Source organism: Mesocricetus auratus, unplaced genomic scaffold (assembly GCF_017639785.1).
Source record: "Mesocricetus auratus isolate SY011 unplaced genomic scaffold, BCM_Maur_2.0 Super-Scaffold_100006, whole genome shotgun sequence".
In the NCBI taxonomy this organism is placed as follows: Eukaryota; Metazoa; Chordata; class Mammalia; order Rodentia; family Cricetidae; genus Mesocricetus; species Mesocricetus auratus.
The window spans coordinates 104,599,248-104,620,008 of record NW_024429190.1 but is presented as its reverse complement, the minus strand read 5'-3'; the positions used below and the strand labels follow the sequence as shown (position 1 = coordinate 104,620,008).

Sequence of the window (20,761 nt, the reverse complement as noted above, 5' to 3'; positions counted from 1 at the left end):
TTAGACACAGGGCACTCGCCTACAATGCATGAAGTTTTGGGTTCAATACCTAATACCACACATGGGGGGGAGGGAAGGAGGAAGCAAGGAAACAAGTGGGGAAATAATTTTGATTATGTAGTAAAGTAATGTAAAAATCCAATATAATTTTCTCAAAAATGAATTCCTCCTTGGTTCTTCCATTTTTTAAAGATTAAAAAAACACAGCAAAACAACAAAAACAGAATAAATGAGATCCCTTGACCCCTGGTAAATATATCATTCTGGTCCTTTACAGAAGCTTATGTTTCTGATAACATGAATATCTCTACAAGATGGCAAATGTTATGGCTAACACATCTGAAAGCTGTACTCACTGTATTTAGTCTTTGTAAGAACAGAGCAATTCTCAGAACATGTATCCAGAACCATCCGTGGACCAAAGAGGTTAGGGCAACATTCCAGTTTGATACATGTTTGCCGGCAGAATTCAGTCACTCGATCTGCTGTCTTCACTATCTCAACAGTAGCTCGATAACTCTTTCCTTTATATCTACAATTAGAAAACATCAGGAGCCAAATTTATTCGACCAGTGATTACCCTAAGAAAAATGTAACGAAGTGTTCTGAAAACACTTTTACTTATCTTTCATAGTTGAAAGTTCTTTTTTTTCATGGTTTATTTTCATTCTATGTGCATTTATGTTCTGCCTGCAGGTGTATCTCTGTGAAGGTTTTGCAGATACCCTGGAACTCTACTCACAGACAGCTGTGAGCAGCAGTGTGGGTGCTGGGAATTGAACCTGGGTCCTTTGAAAGAGCAGCCAGTGCTCTTAATCACTGAGACATCCCTCTAGTCCCCATAATTTGAGAATGCTTAAAATAAAAAAGAAGTTCTACAGTCTGTACTCAAGTGTGGTACACTACAATTTGAAAATTAGGTTGCTTAAACACGAAAGACAAAGTCTTTGCTTTCTGTTCTTAGGTGAAAATATGTATTATGTATGTATGTGTGCATGCATTCATTTATTTATTAATTCATTTGAAGGATCAAACCAAGAGGCCTCAAACATGCTCTGTTCCCCAGCCTTGAAGAATTTTAAATACTACTTACACTAACTACTAAAAGAGCGCCTTTTATTAAATCCCCCTTTATCCTCAGAGTGTGGCTCAAGGATAATATGACATGCCAGCTGCCATCCAGCCACAAAAAAAGCTCAGGTCAGAAAGCAACAGTATATGTTTACAAATTTTCACATAAGTTTTAAATAATTATTTTCTATATTGTCACTCTAATAAAAAACGTTCTAGTGTTTATGTCTCTTAGAGTTTGTATGTCTTCTAAATCATTGTTTTCATAGGGTCCTTTACTAGGAACAGCTGGAGCAGCTTGGCTCTGCCAGCGTCAGGGAAGAGGAAAGGGTGAGGGCTCCACTCACTTGGCCTTTAGGACCTCCCCACATCCGTGCCACACAGACTCTTTGTCCAGCTGGAGCTCACGAAGGACGCGGCTGGGCTTGTAGGCTGCATTGATGAGTAAAGTGAGGACCTGAGATGGGTGAAGGCAGAAAGAAATGTAGGGTCAGGCGGAAGGAGAAAACTCAGACCATTAGAGTTTTAACACACTTGCTAGCTGTAAGACTTTTAAGAGCATTCTGGAGATTATTTCCAGTTAATATAAGAATGTTGCCGGGCGTTGGTGGCGCACGCCTTTAATCCCAGCACTCGGGAGGCAGAGGCAGGCGGATCTCTGTGAGTTCGAGGCCGGGCTGGACCGATAGCCTCCGAAACAATACAGAGAAACCTTGTCTCGAAAAAAACCAAAAAAAAAAAAAAAAAAAAAAAAAAAGAATGTTGACAAAATAATAAAATGCTAACTGGCTTGTTCTCAAGATTGCACAGCCTGCCAGGATCACGTGCCCAGAGGCAGCACTGCCCAGAGTACACTAGGCCCTCCCTTATCCATCATTAATCAATAAAATGCCCTAGAGACTTGCTGGTGGAAGCATTTTCTCAACTGAAGCTCTTCTTCCCAGATTACTCTAGCTTATGTCAAGTTGACAGAAAAACCAACTAGGACACTGTGCAGACATCAGCCTTCTGATGGCTAGAAGAGTCTGGTCTAGAAACTAGCCTCCTCAGGCTCTGCCTTGCCCTTCTGAAGACTGACAGGTTCAAGTTCTCAAATTTGTTACTGGAAGCCTGAGAAACAGCGTAATCATGAACTCTAGTTAATGCCACACAATCTCTTAAATTGAAAAACAGTCTCGCCTCAGCCTCCCAAGTGTTAGGATTACAGGCACGTGCCCCTATCACTCCCTTCAGTCATCCCATCACTGAGCTGACCCGGGACTGCTTTAAGTCTGAGCGTGAGTTCCAAGCACAACTCCCAGCAAGGCACCCTGCAGCCAGCCTGCTTGCTCCCGCATAGACAGTCTCGTCTCCTGCTGGCGCTTGGGCCATGTGAAGATGAGCCCTGATGCAACTTCACAGACTCCTGCTCCTACCTCATCCACGTGGGGTGGTGTCACAGAGCTTCCCAGCCCAAACCCTCCCAAGTCTAGTCTCCATGCAGCTGCTAGCCAGGGACCCCTCTAGTCAGTCGTGTGGTATAAAGACAAAAGTAACTTACTTATAACCTCTGGCACAGACCGTTCTAACTCTGCAGCTACTTGTGACAGATGTGTCAGCCAGGCCCACACATCCTGCCCTGTGGCTCAGTCTGGTGGGTCCACCTGACCCTATCTCTGCCTGATTCCTCCCCCAATCACAGACAACACATGAAACCACAATTTCTGAAACACAAAATACAAACAGAACACAAATAGCAAAATGAAATCCCCAAAATTACCCTTTCAATAATAACTTTAAATATTAATGGACTCAACTCTCAAAAGACACAAGCTGACGAATGGGTTATGAAACAGAGATCCAGATTGGGCACCACATTAAAGTAAAGACAGAAAAAGTATTCTAAGCATTGGGAGCAGGAAGCAAGCAGGCATTGCTATCCTAATATCTGACAAAATAGATTTTAAACTAAAACTAGTAAAAGAGAAAGACATTACTGCTGATCAAGAGTCAAGAGGGCAATCAACTCAAACACATATGTGCCAAAGTCTATGGAGTGCTCAATTTCATAAAATGCCTATTACTAGAATTAAAGACACCAATGAACACCAATCCAGTAATAGCAGGTGTTTTTCATACCTCACTGTCTCTGTGAGTCAGAACATATGGACAAAATATTAACAAAGAAACATCAGAACTAAATGACATCATACATCAAATTTGACCTAACTACTCTCTACAGAATATTACACCCAAACACTAAATAGGACACATTTTACTCAGCAGCCTACATCGTGAGACACAAAATAAATCTTAACAAAAATCAGAAGAACTGAAATACTTGTATGTCCTATCTGACCATAATGCAATAAAACTTAAACTTGACAACAAAGAAATATCTCCTAAGTAGATAAGCTCTCAAAGATTAAACTACTCATTACTAAATGATGAATGGATCAAAGAAGAAATGAAAAATTCCTGGAACTAAGTAACAAAATCCGTGGGACACATAAAAAGCAGCCCTATGAAGAAAACTTATAGATCTAAATGCCTACATTTAAAAAAAAATCATAAAAGGCACAAACAAGTTAGTTAGTGATGCAATTCAAGGATTTGTAAAAACAAGAAAAACAGTAGATGACAAGAAATAATAAAAAAAAATCTGAGCAGAAATGAATGAAACTGAAAGAGCACAAAGAATCAATGACTCCAAGAGCTGGTTCAAAGGTAAACAAGACTGATGGCCCTGCAGAGTCACGGGCACACATCACAATACCTAGCTATGCCAGCCTCCTCTACAGTCTTTAGAAAGAGGTGAACCCATCTGAAGACTTGCTTGGGTGAATGCTCCCTGAGGAGCAGAGACAATCATGTTACAATTTACCATGTAGGACAGTAGTGCCCAGCCTCAACTGTGATTTTGTGTTCTGAGTTGCAGCCACATATGATCCACAGTAGTCCAAAACCTATGTTAAGCTGCACACCATTTTGAGTGTGCTGATGAAGTATTGTACCATCCTACTCATGTATGGGAATTATCTCCGCCTACTGTGTCAATGCTATGCACATCATCTACAGCCTCTTAGTAGCTATGCCAATTAGCAGATTAGCCTTGAGATTTCACAGTGCATGTCATGGCTCAACAATCCTTAACATAGTCTAATGTCACAGCACCCATCGTGTGACACTGATCTGATCTTACTATAACAAGTACAAGGTACATCTCAGTAAGAGCATATGAAAGACGACTTTCATACAACATTTAAATTATTAAATTTGTTATTGTTGTTAATCACTTACCATGTCTAACTTACTAAATAAATTTTATCATAAGTGTGATGGTTTGGACACAGCTTGAATATGCCGCCCCCCCCAAAAGCTCATGTCCACAGTATGATGGATATAAAAAGTGACAGAATTCTTATGAGGTGAGCATGTCTGTGAGGGAATATTGTGATTATGTTGACCAGCCTAAAAGTGAGTAGCACCACTCCCTGGGGTTGGGTCCTGGGTGTGCAAGGAGGAGGAAGCCAGCCGAGCACAAGCATGTACACATCCATCCATTCGCCTGCTCTTGACTGTGGCGCATGGGAGCAACTGTCCCAAGTTGCTGCTGCCTTGACTTCCTCTCAGTGATGACTTGCAATCTACATTGTGTGTTTTGTCCCATTTTTTTCTTTTTTTTTCCCTGGGGGGATTACAGCAAGAGCAAATGAAATTAGAGGTCCTCAGAAAAATTGGAGACAAGACCTCAGAGGGGACAGTAGGTCTCCAGTCTCTCTCAAGCTGCTGCTGCTTCTTCTGCCTTTTTTTTTGTTTTGTTTTGTTTTTTCGAGACAGGGTTTCTCTGTATTGTTTTGGAGGCTGTCCCGGAACTCACTCTGTAGACCAGGCTGGTCTCGAACTCACAGAGATCCGCCTGCCTCTGCCTCCAGAGTGCTGGTATTTAAGGTGTGCGCCACCTCTCAAGCCTATCTGTCAACATGATTCTTCCTCTCATATATAGTTCTCATTAGGATTTGAGAGGCGAGAGGAACTTCACCATAAGCCAAACTGATAGGGGAACTTGGTCTTAAACTTTTTAGCCTCTAAAACTATGTATTAAATAAACCTCTTTTTCTTTATAACTAACCTCCCTCAGGTATCCTGTTACAAGAACAAAAAAGTATTAGTACATATAGGAAGAAAAACACAGAATCTATAGTGTTTGGTAGTTTTCACATTTCTAGGTACTACCTGAAGTCTTAGAATACATGAGAAATTAGCTATATTTGATTAAGCCTATAGCTGTTATATCAATGGCACATGGTTCTCTGCATATATGAACCTAGGAGACTACTCTTCAATTTCCAAGCTCTGCCCTAGGTCATGACCTTACCTCTCTAAGTACCAGAACACAGTTCCCAGGTCCTACACATCGAGGCAGCTCAGCAATTCTTCCCTTGTTAAGATATGGCCCTGAGAAGCAACGGTGGTTGAAGTATATCTTTGGACAGCAATATTTCCCATTGATCATCACTGGAAATGAAGAAATAAGGACTCAAGGTAGTCATTCTCACTCTATTCCATGGGGTAGCAACCAGCATACACAGCATCATATTCATGTGTGTGTATACATGCTATGCAGGTTTGAGTGACATTCCCAACCATGGAAATACATCTTTTGAAGCTCAACATACTGTCTGACAATTCTCTTAAATATCTTACTTTATACTAGATTACAGAGCTTATCATTACCCTGAACTACATATGTTGTTTAACTCCTGGGTTATGTGACACAAATCTAGAGCCCCACACTTCGGGTAAAGGAAGTGGAGGACCAACTCCATGAACCCACTAGTCTTGATGGTCAGTCCTTCCTTTTCTAGTCCTTCAAATATCAACTATTCAGTAATCTGTTCTATAGTATTCCTAGATATAAATGTTGATCATTACCCAGACTTGCAGCTTGTCTTCCAAGCCCTACCTTAATTAATACTACAAATGTACAGGGGCTTTTGGTTTATTTTATTTCAAGATAAGAGTTTCACTATGTAGCTCTAGTTGGCCTAGAGTCTTATGTATAGACCATTCTGACCTTGAATTTGAGGTTATCCTCCTGAGTTTTATCTCCCAAATGGTGGGAACACAGACATGTGCTACCAACACTTGGCTCAAATGCATTCTTTATTTCCAAGTACAGGCCATTAAAAGGTAACCAAGGATCTCTTTTCCACAATGTCATAAATACTGTACCTGAGTGTGTGGAGTTCAGCTGATTCTTCAGGCCCCCATGGACAGTTCTTGAAGACAGTATTCTGGGTCAAGAAAAACAAAGGGAAAAATTAGTGAAATTACCTTTAATACCAGGAAAGTCTACAGGTTAGTTTCCTTCAAAAAAGCAAATGGGGCAAGCTGTAAATCTAAAATAGAAGAATGCTCTTAACTCATAAACTCATAAACATTATTTTTAAAGTAGAAATTGTTTTTAAAACCATGGAGAGGACACATGAGCCAACAATCTATAGACATGATATTAAATGTTCAGAAATTATAAAAATATATTAGAGAATCTGTAATTTCATGGGGGGTTTTGATTGTTCTTTGAGACAGGTGCTGGCATATATCTCTAGCTGATCTGGTACTCAAACTCATGGCAACCATTGTACCTCAGCCTCTGGTTTCCTGAACTGCAAGCATGCCCCACTATGCCTGCTTTTGTTGTCTTTAAAGCATTGTGCCCAATCTTTCAGCTGTGTAACTGCAAGCAGTTGACATTAGTGCTTTGAGGACAGGATGTGTCTGACTCGATATAGTTAAGACTGCAAAACTGCTCAAGTCTATGACTAGAATAAGGCTGTGTACAGGGTGGGAGGGTGGATTTGGGGAAGTATAAAGGGGACCAGTGGGGGCTTTCATAATGATCACAATGCATTCATTAAATTGTGATGTATTTCTTAAAGTCAAAATCAGAAACCAGTAATGAGGCTGCTCATGTAATCCTGGTAAGAAAAACTCTGTTTAAGTATAAATAAAGATGGCTTGAGCTATTTTGGGGCCACTTGAGTGAGATCTACTTGGTGGTCAGAAATTTTCCTTGTACCAACCCCCCTTCCCACTCTTAGGACCTGAACGAGAGCCGAGGCTGGACCCTGGGTACTCAAGTAAATTATTCAGTTTTTCAGTCACATAACAAAAATGTTTCCTGTGTATGTTTATGTATATTGATGTATTCATGGGTAAAGAGGCCAGAGGTCCACTCAGGGACCACATTTTTTGAGACAGGGTCCCTTACTAGAGCCTGGGATGACCAATTCAGCTAGACTGACTGGGTAGCAAGCTCTAGAGTCTGCTGCTTGTCTCTGCCTCCCTATCAGTGGCATTCCAAGGGCACCATCATGCTCAGTTTTTATTTGGGTCTGAGGATCAAACTCAGGTCTTCATGATTGGCCAGCCAAGCACTTTACAAAGTAAGCCATCTCCTCAACCACCCAGAAACATTTCTCATATAGTGTCTGTCTGTCTGTCTGTCTGTCTGTCTGTCTGTCTGTCTGTCTCTCTCTCTCTCGTATGCGTGCGTGCGTGCGTGCATGCATGCGTGCGTATGTGTGTGTGTGTGTAAATTTAAAACACCAGAGATGCATTCTACTTGAAGAAATCCTGAAAATATTTTCGAGCCTTTTAAAATGCTTCAGGACTGACACTTTGACTTGACCTTATCAAAATCCAAGGCTTTTTTTTTTTTTTTTGTTACTGCTATCTCACTTATGTACCAGGGATAAAATTCTATGGCCTCTCTCTTTACTTCTATTGTCAGTTTTATTACCTACATAGGTACAAAGGTATAGATTATTTACTAGGTCATTACAAAAGTTGCTAGAGATGGAACTGTGCCCCTCAAAATTCATTTATTCAAACCCTAACCAACAATGTAACTAATTGCCTATGAAGGCCAAGCTTTTAGGAGATAATGAAGAGTTCCTTAGAACTTATTAGATCCTACAGTGGGATCATGAATAGCCTTATAAGAAAGGGTAAGACAAGGAGCGATCTTCACTGTGGGAAGTCCTACATACAAGGTGTCCGTCAGTATGCCAGGAAGCAAGGCCCTGAATGGAATCAAATCAACTGCCATTTTGATCTGATGATTACCTAGCTTCTAGAATATGAGAAAATTAGCTTCTGTGGTTCAATTCACCCAGTCTATGGTAATTTTGTATGGCAGCTTATTAGATGGGTTCAAAGGAGGAATGTAGCTTTTCTTTTCCAGTTGCTGTTTTGTACATCAAGATACTATGACTTACAATTCTTGTTCTTCTCTTACAAATATCTCCCTTCTTTTATTCAAATGGGGAACATCTTGAGGATATAGTTGCCCTTTTGTATATAGTAAGAATTTGGTTTTGAGACAGGGTTTTATTCATAACCCTTGCTAGCCTGGTACTCACTATATAACCCAGGCCTACCTTAAATGATCCTGCTGAGTCAGCCTTTAAAGTAGCTAAGATGACAGACATACACCACCATGATTCATTTTATAATTCAATTTTAGGAAAGGAGTACACTGAGAGAAATATATAAGCTATCAAATTTGACTTACAAGTTTATGCTTTCATGTGAGAAAATAACACAAAGGACATATGTTCTCCTCTATCAGTTATTCCCCAAGATATTCTAAGTTTAAAACCTGAACTGTTTAGACAGCTATTACATTACTTACTGTTTTTCTGGTTGAACCACTGCGATTTTCCTCTGTTTATGCACTGTATTAGGGGAAAAAATGCCAAAAAATTTAAAGACAAAGGCAAAGACTTAAGCTTGTAATCATCTTATTTGATACCTGGTCGTATATAAATAATGAGCAAGTACTTTTAAATTAGTCTTTAAGTGTCAAATTCTTTGGGTTTTTTGTTGTTGTTGTTGTTGTTGTTGTTTGAGACAGAATTTCTCTGTACTGGCTGCCCTAGAACTCAAACTCACTCTGTAGACTAGGCTGGCCTCAAACTCACTAAGATCTACCTGCCACTGCTGGGATTAAAGGCGTGAACCACCACTGCCTGGCTAAATATCAACATTCTTTTTTTTGGGGGGCGGTTCTGAGACAGGGTTTCTCTGTGGCTTCAGAGGCTGTCCTGGAACTCGCTCTGTACACCAGGCTGGTCTCGAACTCACAGAGATCTGCCTGCCTCTGCCTCCCGAGTGCTGGGATTAAAGGCGTGTGCCACCACTGCCTGGCTTTAAATATCAACATTCTAACTAAGGAACATTTTTCTTGGTTGGAATCTTCTTAGAAAAAAACAAAAAGAATACTTTCAAGTATCACTAGGCTAATCAACACCTACAAATACTTCAACAGAATAAACATACTGACCGAAAAGAAAGGCTCGTCTGATGAGGACCCTAGGACCAGTTAATGGTACAAAGCTAGACTCTTACTTACATCATATATAAAAATGAAAGCAAATTACTAAACACAGAGATAAAACTTCAAAACTCTCACATATGACAAAAAGTTCACAGTACTGAATTTGTAGAACCATTCTTGAATATGACAGTTAAGAGCAGAGGTGATAAAGGAGTCAATGAATTACACTGGAACACATTAAAACTAAAAACGCGTGTGTAAAAAGAGAAATAAAGGGTGGATAAGATGGCACTGTGGAGCCGGGCGTTGGTGGCGCACCCCTGTAATCCCAGCACTCAGGAGGCAGAGGCAGGCGGATCACTGTGAGTTCGAGACCAGCCTGGTCTACCGAGCGAGTTCCAGGACAGCCTCCAAAGCCACAGAGAAACCCTGTCTCGAAAAACCAAAAAAAAAAAAAAAAAAAAAAAAAAAAAAGATGGCACTGTGGTAAGGGCCTTGCCACGAAGTCTGACAACCTGAGTTTGATTCCAGCAGTCACTTGGAGGAAAAAGAGAATCAATTCCCAGAAGTTACCCTCTGACTTCCATGTTTATGCAGTGCATGCACACATAATTGTTGGGGAAGTCTTATGCTAATAAAGCACTGTCTGGCCAATAGGAATCTAGATAGGTGGGGCTAGGAGTCCAGGAGGACTCTGGGTAGGAGAAACACGAGGGGTTCGAGATGTAACCGCCATTGGGGTAGGAAGCCTGGAACTATTCTCCAGTAAGAGACATACTTAGATTAACAATTATGGGGTAATTACTTAAGTCAGAGCTAGCCAGTTAGAAACAAGGAAGGCCAACAGCTTCATAATTAATATAGCCTCCTGTGTGTTTATTTGGGACTCATGCGGATCTAGAACCAGGCTGGCGCGGCAGAGCCCAGGCGACTGGCGGGGGATAAACCAAAGCGGCTAGCAAAAGAAAAAGCTTCCCGTAACACATAATAAATGTAGAAAAAAACAACCTCCACATAACCAAGAGAGTGACGGGGCTGGAGAGATGGCTCAGCAACTAAGAACACTTGTTCTTACATAAAACTTGGTAGGCAGAGATAGGCAAATCTGAATTCAGGGTCACCTTGGTCTACATCATGAGTTCTAGCCAAGTAAGAGTCATCTACATAGTGAGTCCTTGTCTCCAATTTAAAAAAAAAAAGGGGGGGGGGGGCTACCTCATTCCAATAAAAGCCAAATGCCAGTTTCTGAGCTGTTCTATGAAGAGATCCATTTGGCAAAGAATTTTAGCCAATGGTCAGCAAAGAACTAAGTTCCTTGGCTCAAAAGCCTATGGAAATGAATTCCTGCTGCTGCTGTCTGACTGTACTCTCAAATTTATTCTGACACCTGCTCACCACATTGGTGAGGCATTCGATAGGTGACTAGATGGTAAAGACAGACCTTTCATGAGTGGGATTAGTACACCCACAGAGGATGCCCCAGGGAGTAGCAGTCTGTTTCAGCAATGTGTAGACACAGCAAGAACATCTCTGAGCTGGAGACAAGGCTCAGAGGTTACGAGTACTTGCTGCTCTTGCACAAGACCCTGGTTTATTCCCAGCCCCAACATGGTAGTTCACAACCATCAAGAACTCCAGTTCCAGGGACTCTGATATGTTCTTTTGAACCCAGAGGACAACAGGTACCCACATGATACACATACATGCAGGAAAAACACTCATTTATGTATGATAAAAATTTTTAAATCTAAAACAGATTTTTAAAAAGAGGCCTCATCTAGGAAACAGAAAACAAATCCTAGTATCTGCTAACAGCCTCTCGCTTGAGTTTCCTAGCCCAGTGACAATAGGTGTGTTACTTTACAGAATTTTGCTATCGAACCCAGATGGAGTAAGACACTTGCCAATAATCATCTAAATAACCATGGGGAGAGGCTCTCCAGTTCAAGCCCTAAGACAATACCTGCCCTGGTAGAAACCTCTATTACAGTTTGTGAGAAATCAAAATTACCTAATAAAAGGCTGTTGCAATAAATAACTGCCTACACAAAAAGATAGTATCTTTTGATTTTTCCCTCAAATGTCTACATTCATCCTAATTGTTGCACCTGTGCAAGAGATCGTTTCTGGATTAGATCACCCGCTAATCCAGAAATAGACAAATACCTCGTGCCCGGCGAGGAGTACTGAGAGGATGGCCGTTGGATTCACACCAGCCCAAAGGAAATATATCCATTGACTCCACACTTACAATAAATTCGGGTATAGGTTTCTTAGAACCTGTTAGATTAAGAAAACAAAATTTGAACTATTAGACAGCTTCCTTTATAAGTTTCTTTATGTTGTTTGTTTCTTTAGTTTTTGAGACGGGGGTCTCACTAGGTAACATAGACTACCTTTGAAATAGTGATCCCCCTGCCTCAGCCTTCTAAGTGTTGTGACTATAGGCATTGTATAACCATGCCCAGTCCTACACATTACTTTTTAAACAACACTGTAATAATATAGACACAATTCTCTTAAGCAATAATTTCTCTTATGGGAGCCATATAGTTTATGTTAGGTAAATGCTCTGAAAAAAAAAATAAGTTGCCTTCCATATGTAACTTGTAAGAATCAAGAAAGAAGTAAATACACAGAGTAACTTTGGCAAAGGAGCCGAAAAGCAGCAACCGTGGCTGTGACTGGTGTCATTTGGGAGGGCAGCAAGTGTCACAGGCCATTTCCTTGAGCAAAACATCAAATATACTTTTAACTACCAGGACTAATGTCTTGCATTCTTGGACTAACCCTGAATGTGGAATGATGAATTTAACCAGGGAAAGATCTGCCAAGTAAACACTGTCCTTAACATCCGCACTACAGGCCAGTTCTACACATCAGAGACAGAAGGCATCTTTTTAGAGATTATTTGGCAACGGGATAAAAAAAGCAAGCCAGGTACAACTGCTGCAGCACTGAGCATTTACTTAGCTTCATCAACAAATCTGCCCAATCACTTAAGTATTACTCTGAGAAAGACAAATCACATCTGTCTACATTCTATTTGGTTCTATTGAGGCAACCAAAATATATCTTATTTTGACTTGCCATTATGAAAATAAAGGACTTTAAAGAGCTTTTATTGACTTTCATTTCCTAAAATTTAAAAGCCAAGAACAAAAAAGTGTGCTTAAAATCTTGGATTTCAAATTCTATCACTGTTTAGCAAGCCACACTACAGGAATGAGCAGGAAGAGCGCAGGAATGGCCACAGGAAACGTGTCAGGGGCGCTGGTCCTGACCTTCCAGCTGGAGCCACAGGTAGGAGCCTCTCACTGCAGTGACGCTGGCAATGCACACTTCTTCAGGGAGAAGAGGGTTCACGGCCTCCAGCTTCATGTTCTTCTTAAACTGGTGCTCAGAAACTGACTACAATAAAACCAATGAATCAAATTCATTAATTAGATTAATACCTAGTATTAACACGTGCTCTACTGGAATGTTTTGTAAGTGGTATTTAATCCCTAGATTTATAGTAAAGCAATGAGTACATTTTGTTCTGTTTTGCTTTCAAGGAAGCAAAAGGAAAATAGGAGGAAACAATTTTTAAGATATAATTGCTTTCCTTCCTGATAACTCATTAAAAATTACTGTTGATTTTTGGGAACATAAACATAGGGCTGTCTAGATGAGCTCAGTAGATAAAGATACTTGTCTGGTTCTCAGAACCAACAGGGTAAAAGGTAAAAAAAAATCAGCTCCCACAAATTCATCTCTCCATGTGTGCCATGACTTGTGCACATGCACACACAAAATAAAAACGTAAATTGAGAAACAAAACAACGACCTGTAGGATGCACATAACAAGAGGTAAACACAAGTTGGCAGTGAACAGAGTCAGCAGCTGTCAGAACAGGACTGATGTAAGTGGGGCAGAAGAGAAGAGGCCTAAACCAGGTATGGAGGATCTCATGTCTCAGACGGGTCTCATGTAGCCCAGGCTGACCCCTAACTCTTGCTACATGCAAAGATGTGACCTTCACACTGATCCTCCTACTATGCCTCCCAGAGCTGGGATTTCGGGGGTGTACCACCACACCTGGTTTGTAACTCTGAAGACTAACTCAGGGTTTCACAGGCACTAAGCAAGCGCTCTAGAAAGGTACTGAGCTACATTCCCAGCCCCTCGTTTGTTTAGAGTTAAGAACAAGATGCTTTTTGAGATGGGGGGGTGGTCTTAGGTCTTACTATTTAGAATGGCTGGCTTCCCATTTACATCAATCCTCCTGCCTCAGCCTCCTAGAGCACTGGAATTACAGATGTGTCCCTTCATGCTTGGAGGACCTTTTTCTTTCCTTTCTTCTTTTTTTTTCCAGAAACATTTAAAAAGCATTTACATTATGCCATTATGTATTATTACATACCTCAGGGCAACTGTGTCTTTCCCTTCCCTACAGAAAGTGAGATTTATTCTCTGGAAAAGATAAAATACAAGATCTTTGGGCAGGAGGACACAAACAAGTGGTAAGGGTGTGTGTGGTGAAGGCCCAGCCGTAGCCTCTGTAATATCAGATGGGGACAGGAAAAGAGCTTTCACAGTAACAGGACAACACATAAAGATACAATTTAACTTTTCTCAATAAATGGTCAGCCAGATCCCACTCTGTAGGAAAAATCAAGGTTGACAAACCCCATCTAAACATGCTCAAAGTTTCTAATCAATTTTTTTGTTTTACTTTCCCATTCTTAAATGTAAACAGTAACGTAGAAAAATCAGATGTTTCAGAATATAAAAGTTACAGACAAAACCAGCAATTGGAGAAAGCGGAGAGCACACAAGGAAACATTCAAACTAGTAGTGTTAATTAACATCTACTGGGAGACAAGAAAAACTATTTCATACTTAAAGAATAGTGCACCATTAAAAACTATAGAGCTTTGATGGTGCATGTCTTTAATCACAGCACCTAGGAGGGAGAAGCAGATACAGCTCTCTGTGAGTTCAAAGCCTATCCTGTCTACATAGTGAGTTTCAGGCCAGAAAGAACTATAGAGACCCTGTCAAGTGATACTCTGCTTCAAAACACTAAACAAAATAAAGAACTACTCAAAGATAAGTAGTTCTGAAAAACAAAAAATAAAGTTTAACAAATTAAAGACTTGGGGCTGGAGACATGGGTTAGGGACAAAAGCAATTGCTACTTTAGCAGAGGGTCTGGGTTTGGTGCGGAGCCCACACGGTGGTCACCTCCAAGGGATCTAAAGCCCTCTTCTAGCCTCTGAGGGCACCAGATGCACATAAACACAAAACACACAGACATAAAACAAATGCATTTTAAAATAATTTAAAAACAGAACTCATAATCCCAACACTTGGTAAACTGAGGCAAGAGGATTACCATGAGCCTTGGGCCTCCTAGTGAGTCTGAGGTCAACCTGGACCACACAGTGAGAGTAAATCTCAAAAAAAAAAAAAATCTGTAAACTTGTTTGTTTTTTTCTTTTCTTTTTTTCTTTTTTTTTTTTTGAAGCAGGGTCTGAAAAAAAAAATGAAGCCCTAGTTAGTCTGGAACTCACTATGTAAACCAGGCTGGCCTTGAACTCACAGAGATCCATCTGCTTCTGCCTCACAGCTACCAGGACTAAAGGCGTGCGCCACCAGGCTCTGCTGAGATTCTATATTTTCTATGAGAGGAAAAAAGGCAGGCTACCTGCAACTTTACACAAGGGGGAGAAAAAAGGCAAGTTCATTTACAAAAAGTTAAGAATAACCTGTCTCAAACAACAACAACAAAAAGCCAAGAGTAAAATTGTCATTTGACTTAAAAAAAAAACACACTAAAAGACAAATGAATAATGTTTTTTAAATTCTGAAGTAACGTTCAACCTAGCTTTCATATTAAAGCGAAACTGTGAGTATGTCGGTAGGATGAAACTTTCAATATATAGAATTTATTAAAATTTACATAGTCTTTACAACTGTGTTTTAAGAAGCAATAGCAGGCTCCATCGAAACAGCCAAGCACGGGGCTGGAGAGAATGAATAGCACTTGCTGTGAAAGCAAGAGGACCCGAGTTCACACCCTCAGTACTCGGAAAAAGCTGCACATGACGGTGGTGCCTGCAATGCCTAAGCTGCAGTGCAGAGGGCAGTGGATGCCACGGGCTCTCTGGAAATGGGCAGCCTGTCAGAAACAGAACTTCATGCGCAGTGACAGGCCTGCCTTTTAAAACCTGGACAGAAACAAGACGACACCCAACATCCCCTTTCTGGCATTTGCATGTGCACATATGTCTGTCTGTCTGTCTGTCTCTGTCTCTCTCTCTCTCTCTCTCTCTCACACACACACACACAACCAAGAAAACCAAGAAGAGAGGAAAGAGGTCATGAATTATATATACATAATAGAAGCTCCAAGTCATAAGAAGGGAGAGGGAAATTCCCTGTTGTGATAGTGACAAAACTATTCAGCAAGTCTCAAGAGAGCAGCCTTTCCAGGGAGGAAAAACCATTAGGAACAATGATCTCCGGGTGGACTGCCTTTGTGGAATTAGTAACAAGAAGCTACTACGAGGTGTGGGAAGAAATAGTAATAAACACAAAGAACATGAACCAAGTAACAACAAAACAGCAATTATTAACATGGCAAATGTTTTAAAAAGGAAAACAGTCACAAAATACCGCAGCAGTAAGCTAGTAGAGTTTAAATGTAAAACTTTAACTGAAACTTCATCAAAACTAATAGTGATGATTAAGACAGAAACATTTAATGTCACCAACGTCAAGTGTTTAAAATTAATACCTCAAAAGAGTACAGCGTATCATTTTGAAAATAATGAGGTATAAATATAAGAATTACAATGAAAGAAAAACAATGGGTCACTGTATAAACTAAGTTCATGGTCTCTCCAAGGTAAGGCTGAGGGGTCTCACCGGAGGGAAGCACTTCTGGGGAGCAGCTTCAGCGCCACACTGTTTGAGGTAGTCAGCCCAGTCAAAATCCTGGCTCCGGAAGCCTACAGACAGAGAAGCGCAGCGGTTCACTCCCAATGCACTTCCTGACTAGCATCTGCCAACGTGTCCATTCACAACTCCTCATGCTGCTAATTTATGTACTTTTACCAGTGTAGAGGGGACCTCTATAATATAAGCCATAATTAATTACTATTTTTCATACTAGGTAACTGAACCCAGAATTGTACACAGCTTATTTTCTAAACCAGAATAACTCTGGGAAAATTATAATTATGTAATAAAATTAAATAAGTATTGAAACTTCCAAATTTCAAACTAGGTACTTTTTCTTTATTTAAAAATTTCTTTCTTCCTGTTACATACTAACCCCGGCCAGTTGCCCCTCCTTTTCCTTCTCTCGCCTCACCACCGCTCCCTCTTCCTACCTCCCCTCCCCATCCACTCCTCAGAGGGGGTAAGACCTTCTTTGGGGAGGCAACAATGTCTGGCATACCAAATTGAGGCAGAGCCAAGGCCCTTCCCCTGTATCAAAGCTGAGCAAGGTATCCCACAATAGAGAATGGGCTTCAACAAGCCAGTTCATGTACCCGGAATAGGTCTTGGTCTCACTGCCGGGGTCTCCCCACCCCCACACCAAAGATCAAGCATCATAACTGTCACCCTAGTACAGTCCCATGCAGGTCTCCTAGCTGTCAGTCCGTAGTCCGTGAATTCCCACTAGCTCAGGTGGGACTAGTTACTGACAATTTGCCAAGACTTTAAAAGAAAAAAAAAGCCTGGAATTGATTTTGTATATAAAAATTTAGTCTTAATGATTTTATTAGTACTTTTTAATCAGTGGGGACTTTTTGTTGATAAGGCTATTTGTTTTCCCTAACATATCTTAGCTAATACCAATATAATGTGTGTGTGTGTGTGTGTGTGTGTGTGTGTGTATGTGTGTTTTTAAAGACAGGGTCTTAAGTAGTTCAGGGTATCTTGGAATTCATGTAGCCAAGGCTGACCTTGAACTCTTGACCCTTCTGCCTCTACTACCTTGCAAGTTCTAGGATTACAGGAACACACCACCACACCTGGCTCTGCTGCAATACTCATCACATTGTTTTCAGATCCATGGACTAGAGAATCTAATATTCTCAGGGACACAGCTGGACAGGAGGGATAATTTTTAATGTCCCTGATTTACGTCTGACAAGATTACCTGAACATCTCCAACTTCTAAGAGACAATTTTCACTGTCCACAACACAAGGAAGTATTATATCTGACAGATATGTCCACTATGCCAACCTGATCATTATTCATTAAATATATGTATTATAATACTACCCTGTACTCCATAAATGCATATAGTATGTGTCAATTAAGAAAACATTTGAAAAATCTAAATGTTCTCCTATGATCTGAATCATAAATTCAACTCAGACTAAAATAAACAACTCTCTAGTTTCAATCTATCAAGGTTCTTGGCAAAAACACCTCCAAACTAGTGTCTTATTCCACTCCATCTGTGTGGGAGGAGCTACATGGTTGCTGTCCACTTTTGTCTAAATTTTGCTGTCTCAGAGTTTAATCAGGCTCAAAGCTGTGTCCTCCTACAGGCAACAGTCCATGCTATCCTCTTTCTTGCCCAAACAAAACAGGCCTCAGCTCTCCTTCATATATGTGTAAGTGTGTGCATACGTTGTGTGACTGGGAATTGGACTCTGGACTTGTGCAGAAGCAGCTGATGCTTTCAGCCACGGCCCCACTGCTTCAGTTACATAGGTCACTACCTGCCCTCTTTACAAGTTCAGCTGACTTGTCCACACTATGCCCAAGGCTCCTATGTCTTTAACACTGTCTTCTCCTTTTCACACAAAGGTGGCAAGCAGTATAAAGAACCTGGAACACCTGCACCTCCTGCAACACATCAAGTTCCCAGCATCAGGGTTCAAGGCTACACTCCCCACCAGTGCTCCTTGTGTTCTGCTCACTGAGGGTGGAGAGCCAGGGAAATTCTGTGGATGCTTTCTCCCATATGCCTCTTGAAAGACTAGATTATACTCATTTCTGCTTTCTCAGTGATGAAATTCAACACAAGTTCACAACAAACATTGCATAAATTTTTTTTTGGATGAATGAAGGCTGGGTAGAGGACAGAGGTTCTGAGTTTATGATCCTTGCTAATATGAGTGCTTCCAATACAAAGTCTTCAGCAGTCAGCATTCAGGAGAAGCCTTGCTTACCAAAGCCTACCAAGTCAAAACAATCTGGTTTGCTAGTATAAGCAAAACTACCATCTAACATTTTCCAGATATTTCAAATTTTAATACTAAAAATTCCAGTCAAATTCAGTGAAATCTTATTTCAGTCCTTTGGTTAGAAGGTCAAATGTCACATTTGACAAAGTCACAAGAAGTAAAATGAGCTGTTACTACTCATTTTAGATCCTTTGTTTGTTTGTTTGTTTGTTTCTTTTTAATTTTTTGAGACAGGGTTTTTCTGTGTAACAGTCCTGGAACTCACTTTGTAGATCAGGCTGGCCTCAAATTCACTGAGATCCACCCCTTCTGCCTCCTGAGCTGAGTACTGGGATTAAGGTGAGCAGGAAAAACCTCTGAGGAAGCCAGGTCTACATAGCTCAGGGTTTGTCAAGCCTACTGTGATAACCAGTTTCTGTCAACCTCAACATAAACATGGACATATCTAGGAAGAGAGAATCTCAATTAAGGGATAGCTTCCATCAGACTGTTCTGTGGAAGAGTCTATAAGGCATTTTCTTGACTAATGATTAATGTGGGAACTGCCACCCCTGGACAGGTAGTTCTAGATTGTATATGAAAAGCACTCTGAGCAAGTGATAAGGAGCAAAGCATTAAGAATTCCTACATAGTCTAATTCCGTCTCTGCCATGAGTTCCAGCCTGAACTTCCTTCAGTGATGGGTTTCAAGTATAAAATGAAATAAACCTTTTCTTCTCCAAAGTTGCTTTTGGTCCATGTCTTACCACAGCAACAGAGAGGCAAACTAGACACCCACCCCTCTGACACCTCCCAACAGATTCCAAATGGAACAGACTAGGGAGCAAGAACAGAATCCAGACCTGAGACTGTTCTTCTAGCTGGCTATAAAAATACATGTCAAAGTATGAGAAAACAACACTTTAGCTTGTGACTTCAAATATCACAGTAAGACCCTTCATCCTTCCTCAATAAATAAATAAATAAAATTATGGAAACTATATCTCATTCACCTTATCTTAGACCTCCATCATACTCAAGACATGAGGTATGAAAGATCTTAGCAATGCCTTCCAACACACATTTCAAGGGCTAAAGTTTGTAAATGAGGAACCTAAAATTAACATGGGTCATAAAGTGAGTGTGAGGACACACTCAGCTACATAGTGAGACCCTACATAATTAATTATGGTAATAATAATTTTGAGAAACAACACAGAAGAATTCAAATCCACACCTGGAGGAGGGTTGATGTGTAAGCCATTCTTGAGACTCCACTGCACAGGAAAAATGCCAGGACTGTTAGCATGGCAAACAAATGATCGTCTTGTATGGTCCTCTGGTCGAAGGTCGTCCATTTCCACCAGAAAGTACTTATCATCAAAAACCTGTATAATTAACAGGTAAAATTGACACACGGCCTATGCATATTATATATAATATATATTAGGTATGTATATGCACAAACATATATCTATCACAGATTTTTTTCCTTAGCACAAACATGTTACTTAAGTTTATTTATAGTCACACTAGGTTATTAAAATACTCAATAAATGTTAGTTCTATGTCATGTACTATTTTAGTTACGTATCTTTCACATATTTACTCAGTTTTACTCTTTGTAACAATCTAATGAGGCAGGTACCATTTTCAATTACATTTTTCAAGTAAGAAAAATGGATTCAAAGAAAAGTAAAGTAATTTAACTTAAACTGCAAACCTGAACTCAAACCAAGTATTTGGGTTCAAATCAAAATTTAGTTTAAGCTTAGTAAGGGGTCAACTACATTACTATACTATCTTCAAATGACAAAGTAAGAAGTTAAGGAGTGTCGTCTGGGTCCTAAGCAGACCATTATCTCTTAGACTCCAGAGAAGATTGGTAGGTCTTGGTCTCAGTCTCTATCTCTCTTTCTCTGTGTGTGTCTCACATGTGTGTCTATATATGCCACACAGGTGTAGGTGCCCAGGAGACCCTGACACAGTAATTACAAATGGTTATAAGCCACATGACGTGGATGCTGGGAGTTAAACTGGTCTCCTGTTAAGAGCTTGTAGCCACTGAGTCATTTCTTTAGCTTCCAGAGAAGATCTTAAGACGACTTACAGGCTCAAAAATCTCTTAGTGCTCTGAAAATAATCTTGCACAAACACAAAGAAAATGTAAATCTCATCAAGTCGGAAA

General features: G+C 40.4%; 1 protein-coding gene across 6 annotated transcripts in view; it reads right to left on the bottom strand.

Annotated features, from left to right (window-relative positions):
- The window catches only part of Sfmbt1 (Scm like with four mbt domains 1), a 100,320-nt gene that overhangs the window by 11,423 nt on the left and 68,136 nt on the right, over positions 1-20,761 (bottom strand). For 5 of the 6 annotated variants that reach the window (XM_040747798.1, XM_040747800.1, XM_040747801.1 and 2 more), the window contains 9 exons: positions 19,811-19,961; positions 16,311-16,393; positions 12,679-12,805; positions 11,561-11,674; positions 8,750-8,792; positions 6,286-6,353; positions 5,429-5,568; positions 1,419-1,528; positions 357-532 (listed from right to left, as the gene is read on the bottom strand). In XM_040747798.1, the coding sequence (XP_040603732.1) occupies positions 357-532; positions 1,419-1,528; positions 5,429-5,568; positions 6,286-6,353; positions 8,750-8,792; positions 11,561-11,674; positions 12,679-12,805; positions 16,311-16,393; positions 19,811-19,961 (1,012 nt within the window). The remainder of the gene's footprint in view (positions 1-356; positions 533-1,418; positions 1,529-5,428; positions 5,569-6,285; positions 6,354-8,749; positions 8,793-11,560; positions 11,675-12,678; positions 12,806-16,310; positions 16,394-19,810; positions 19,962-20,761) is intronic. The other variant, XM_040747802.1, reaches the window with a different exon arrangement.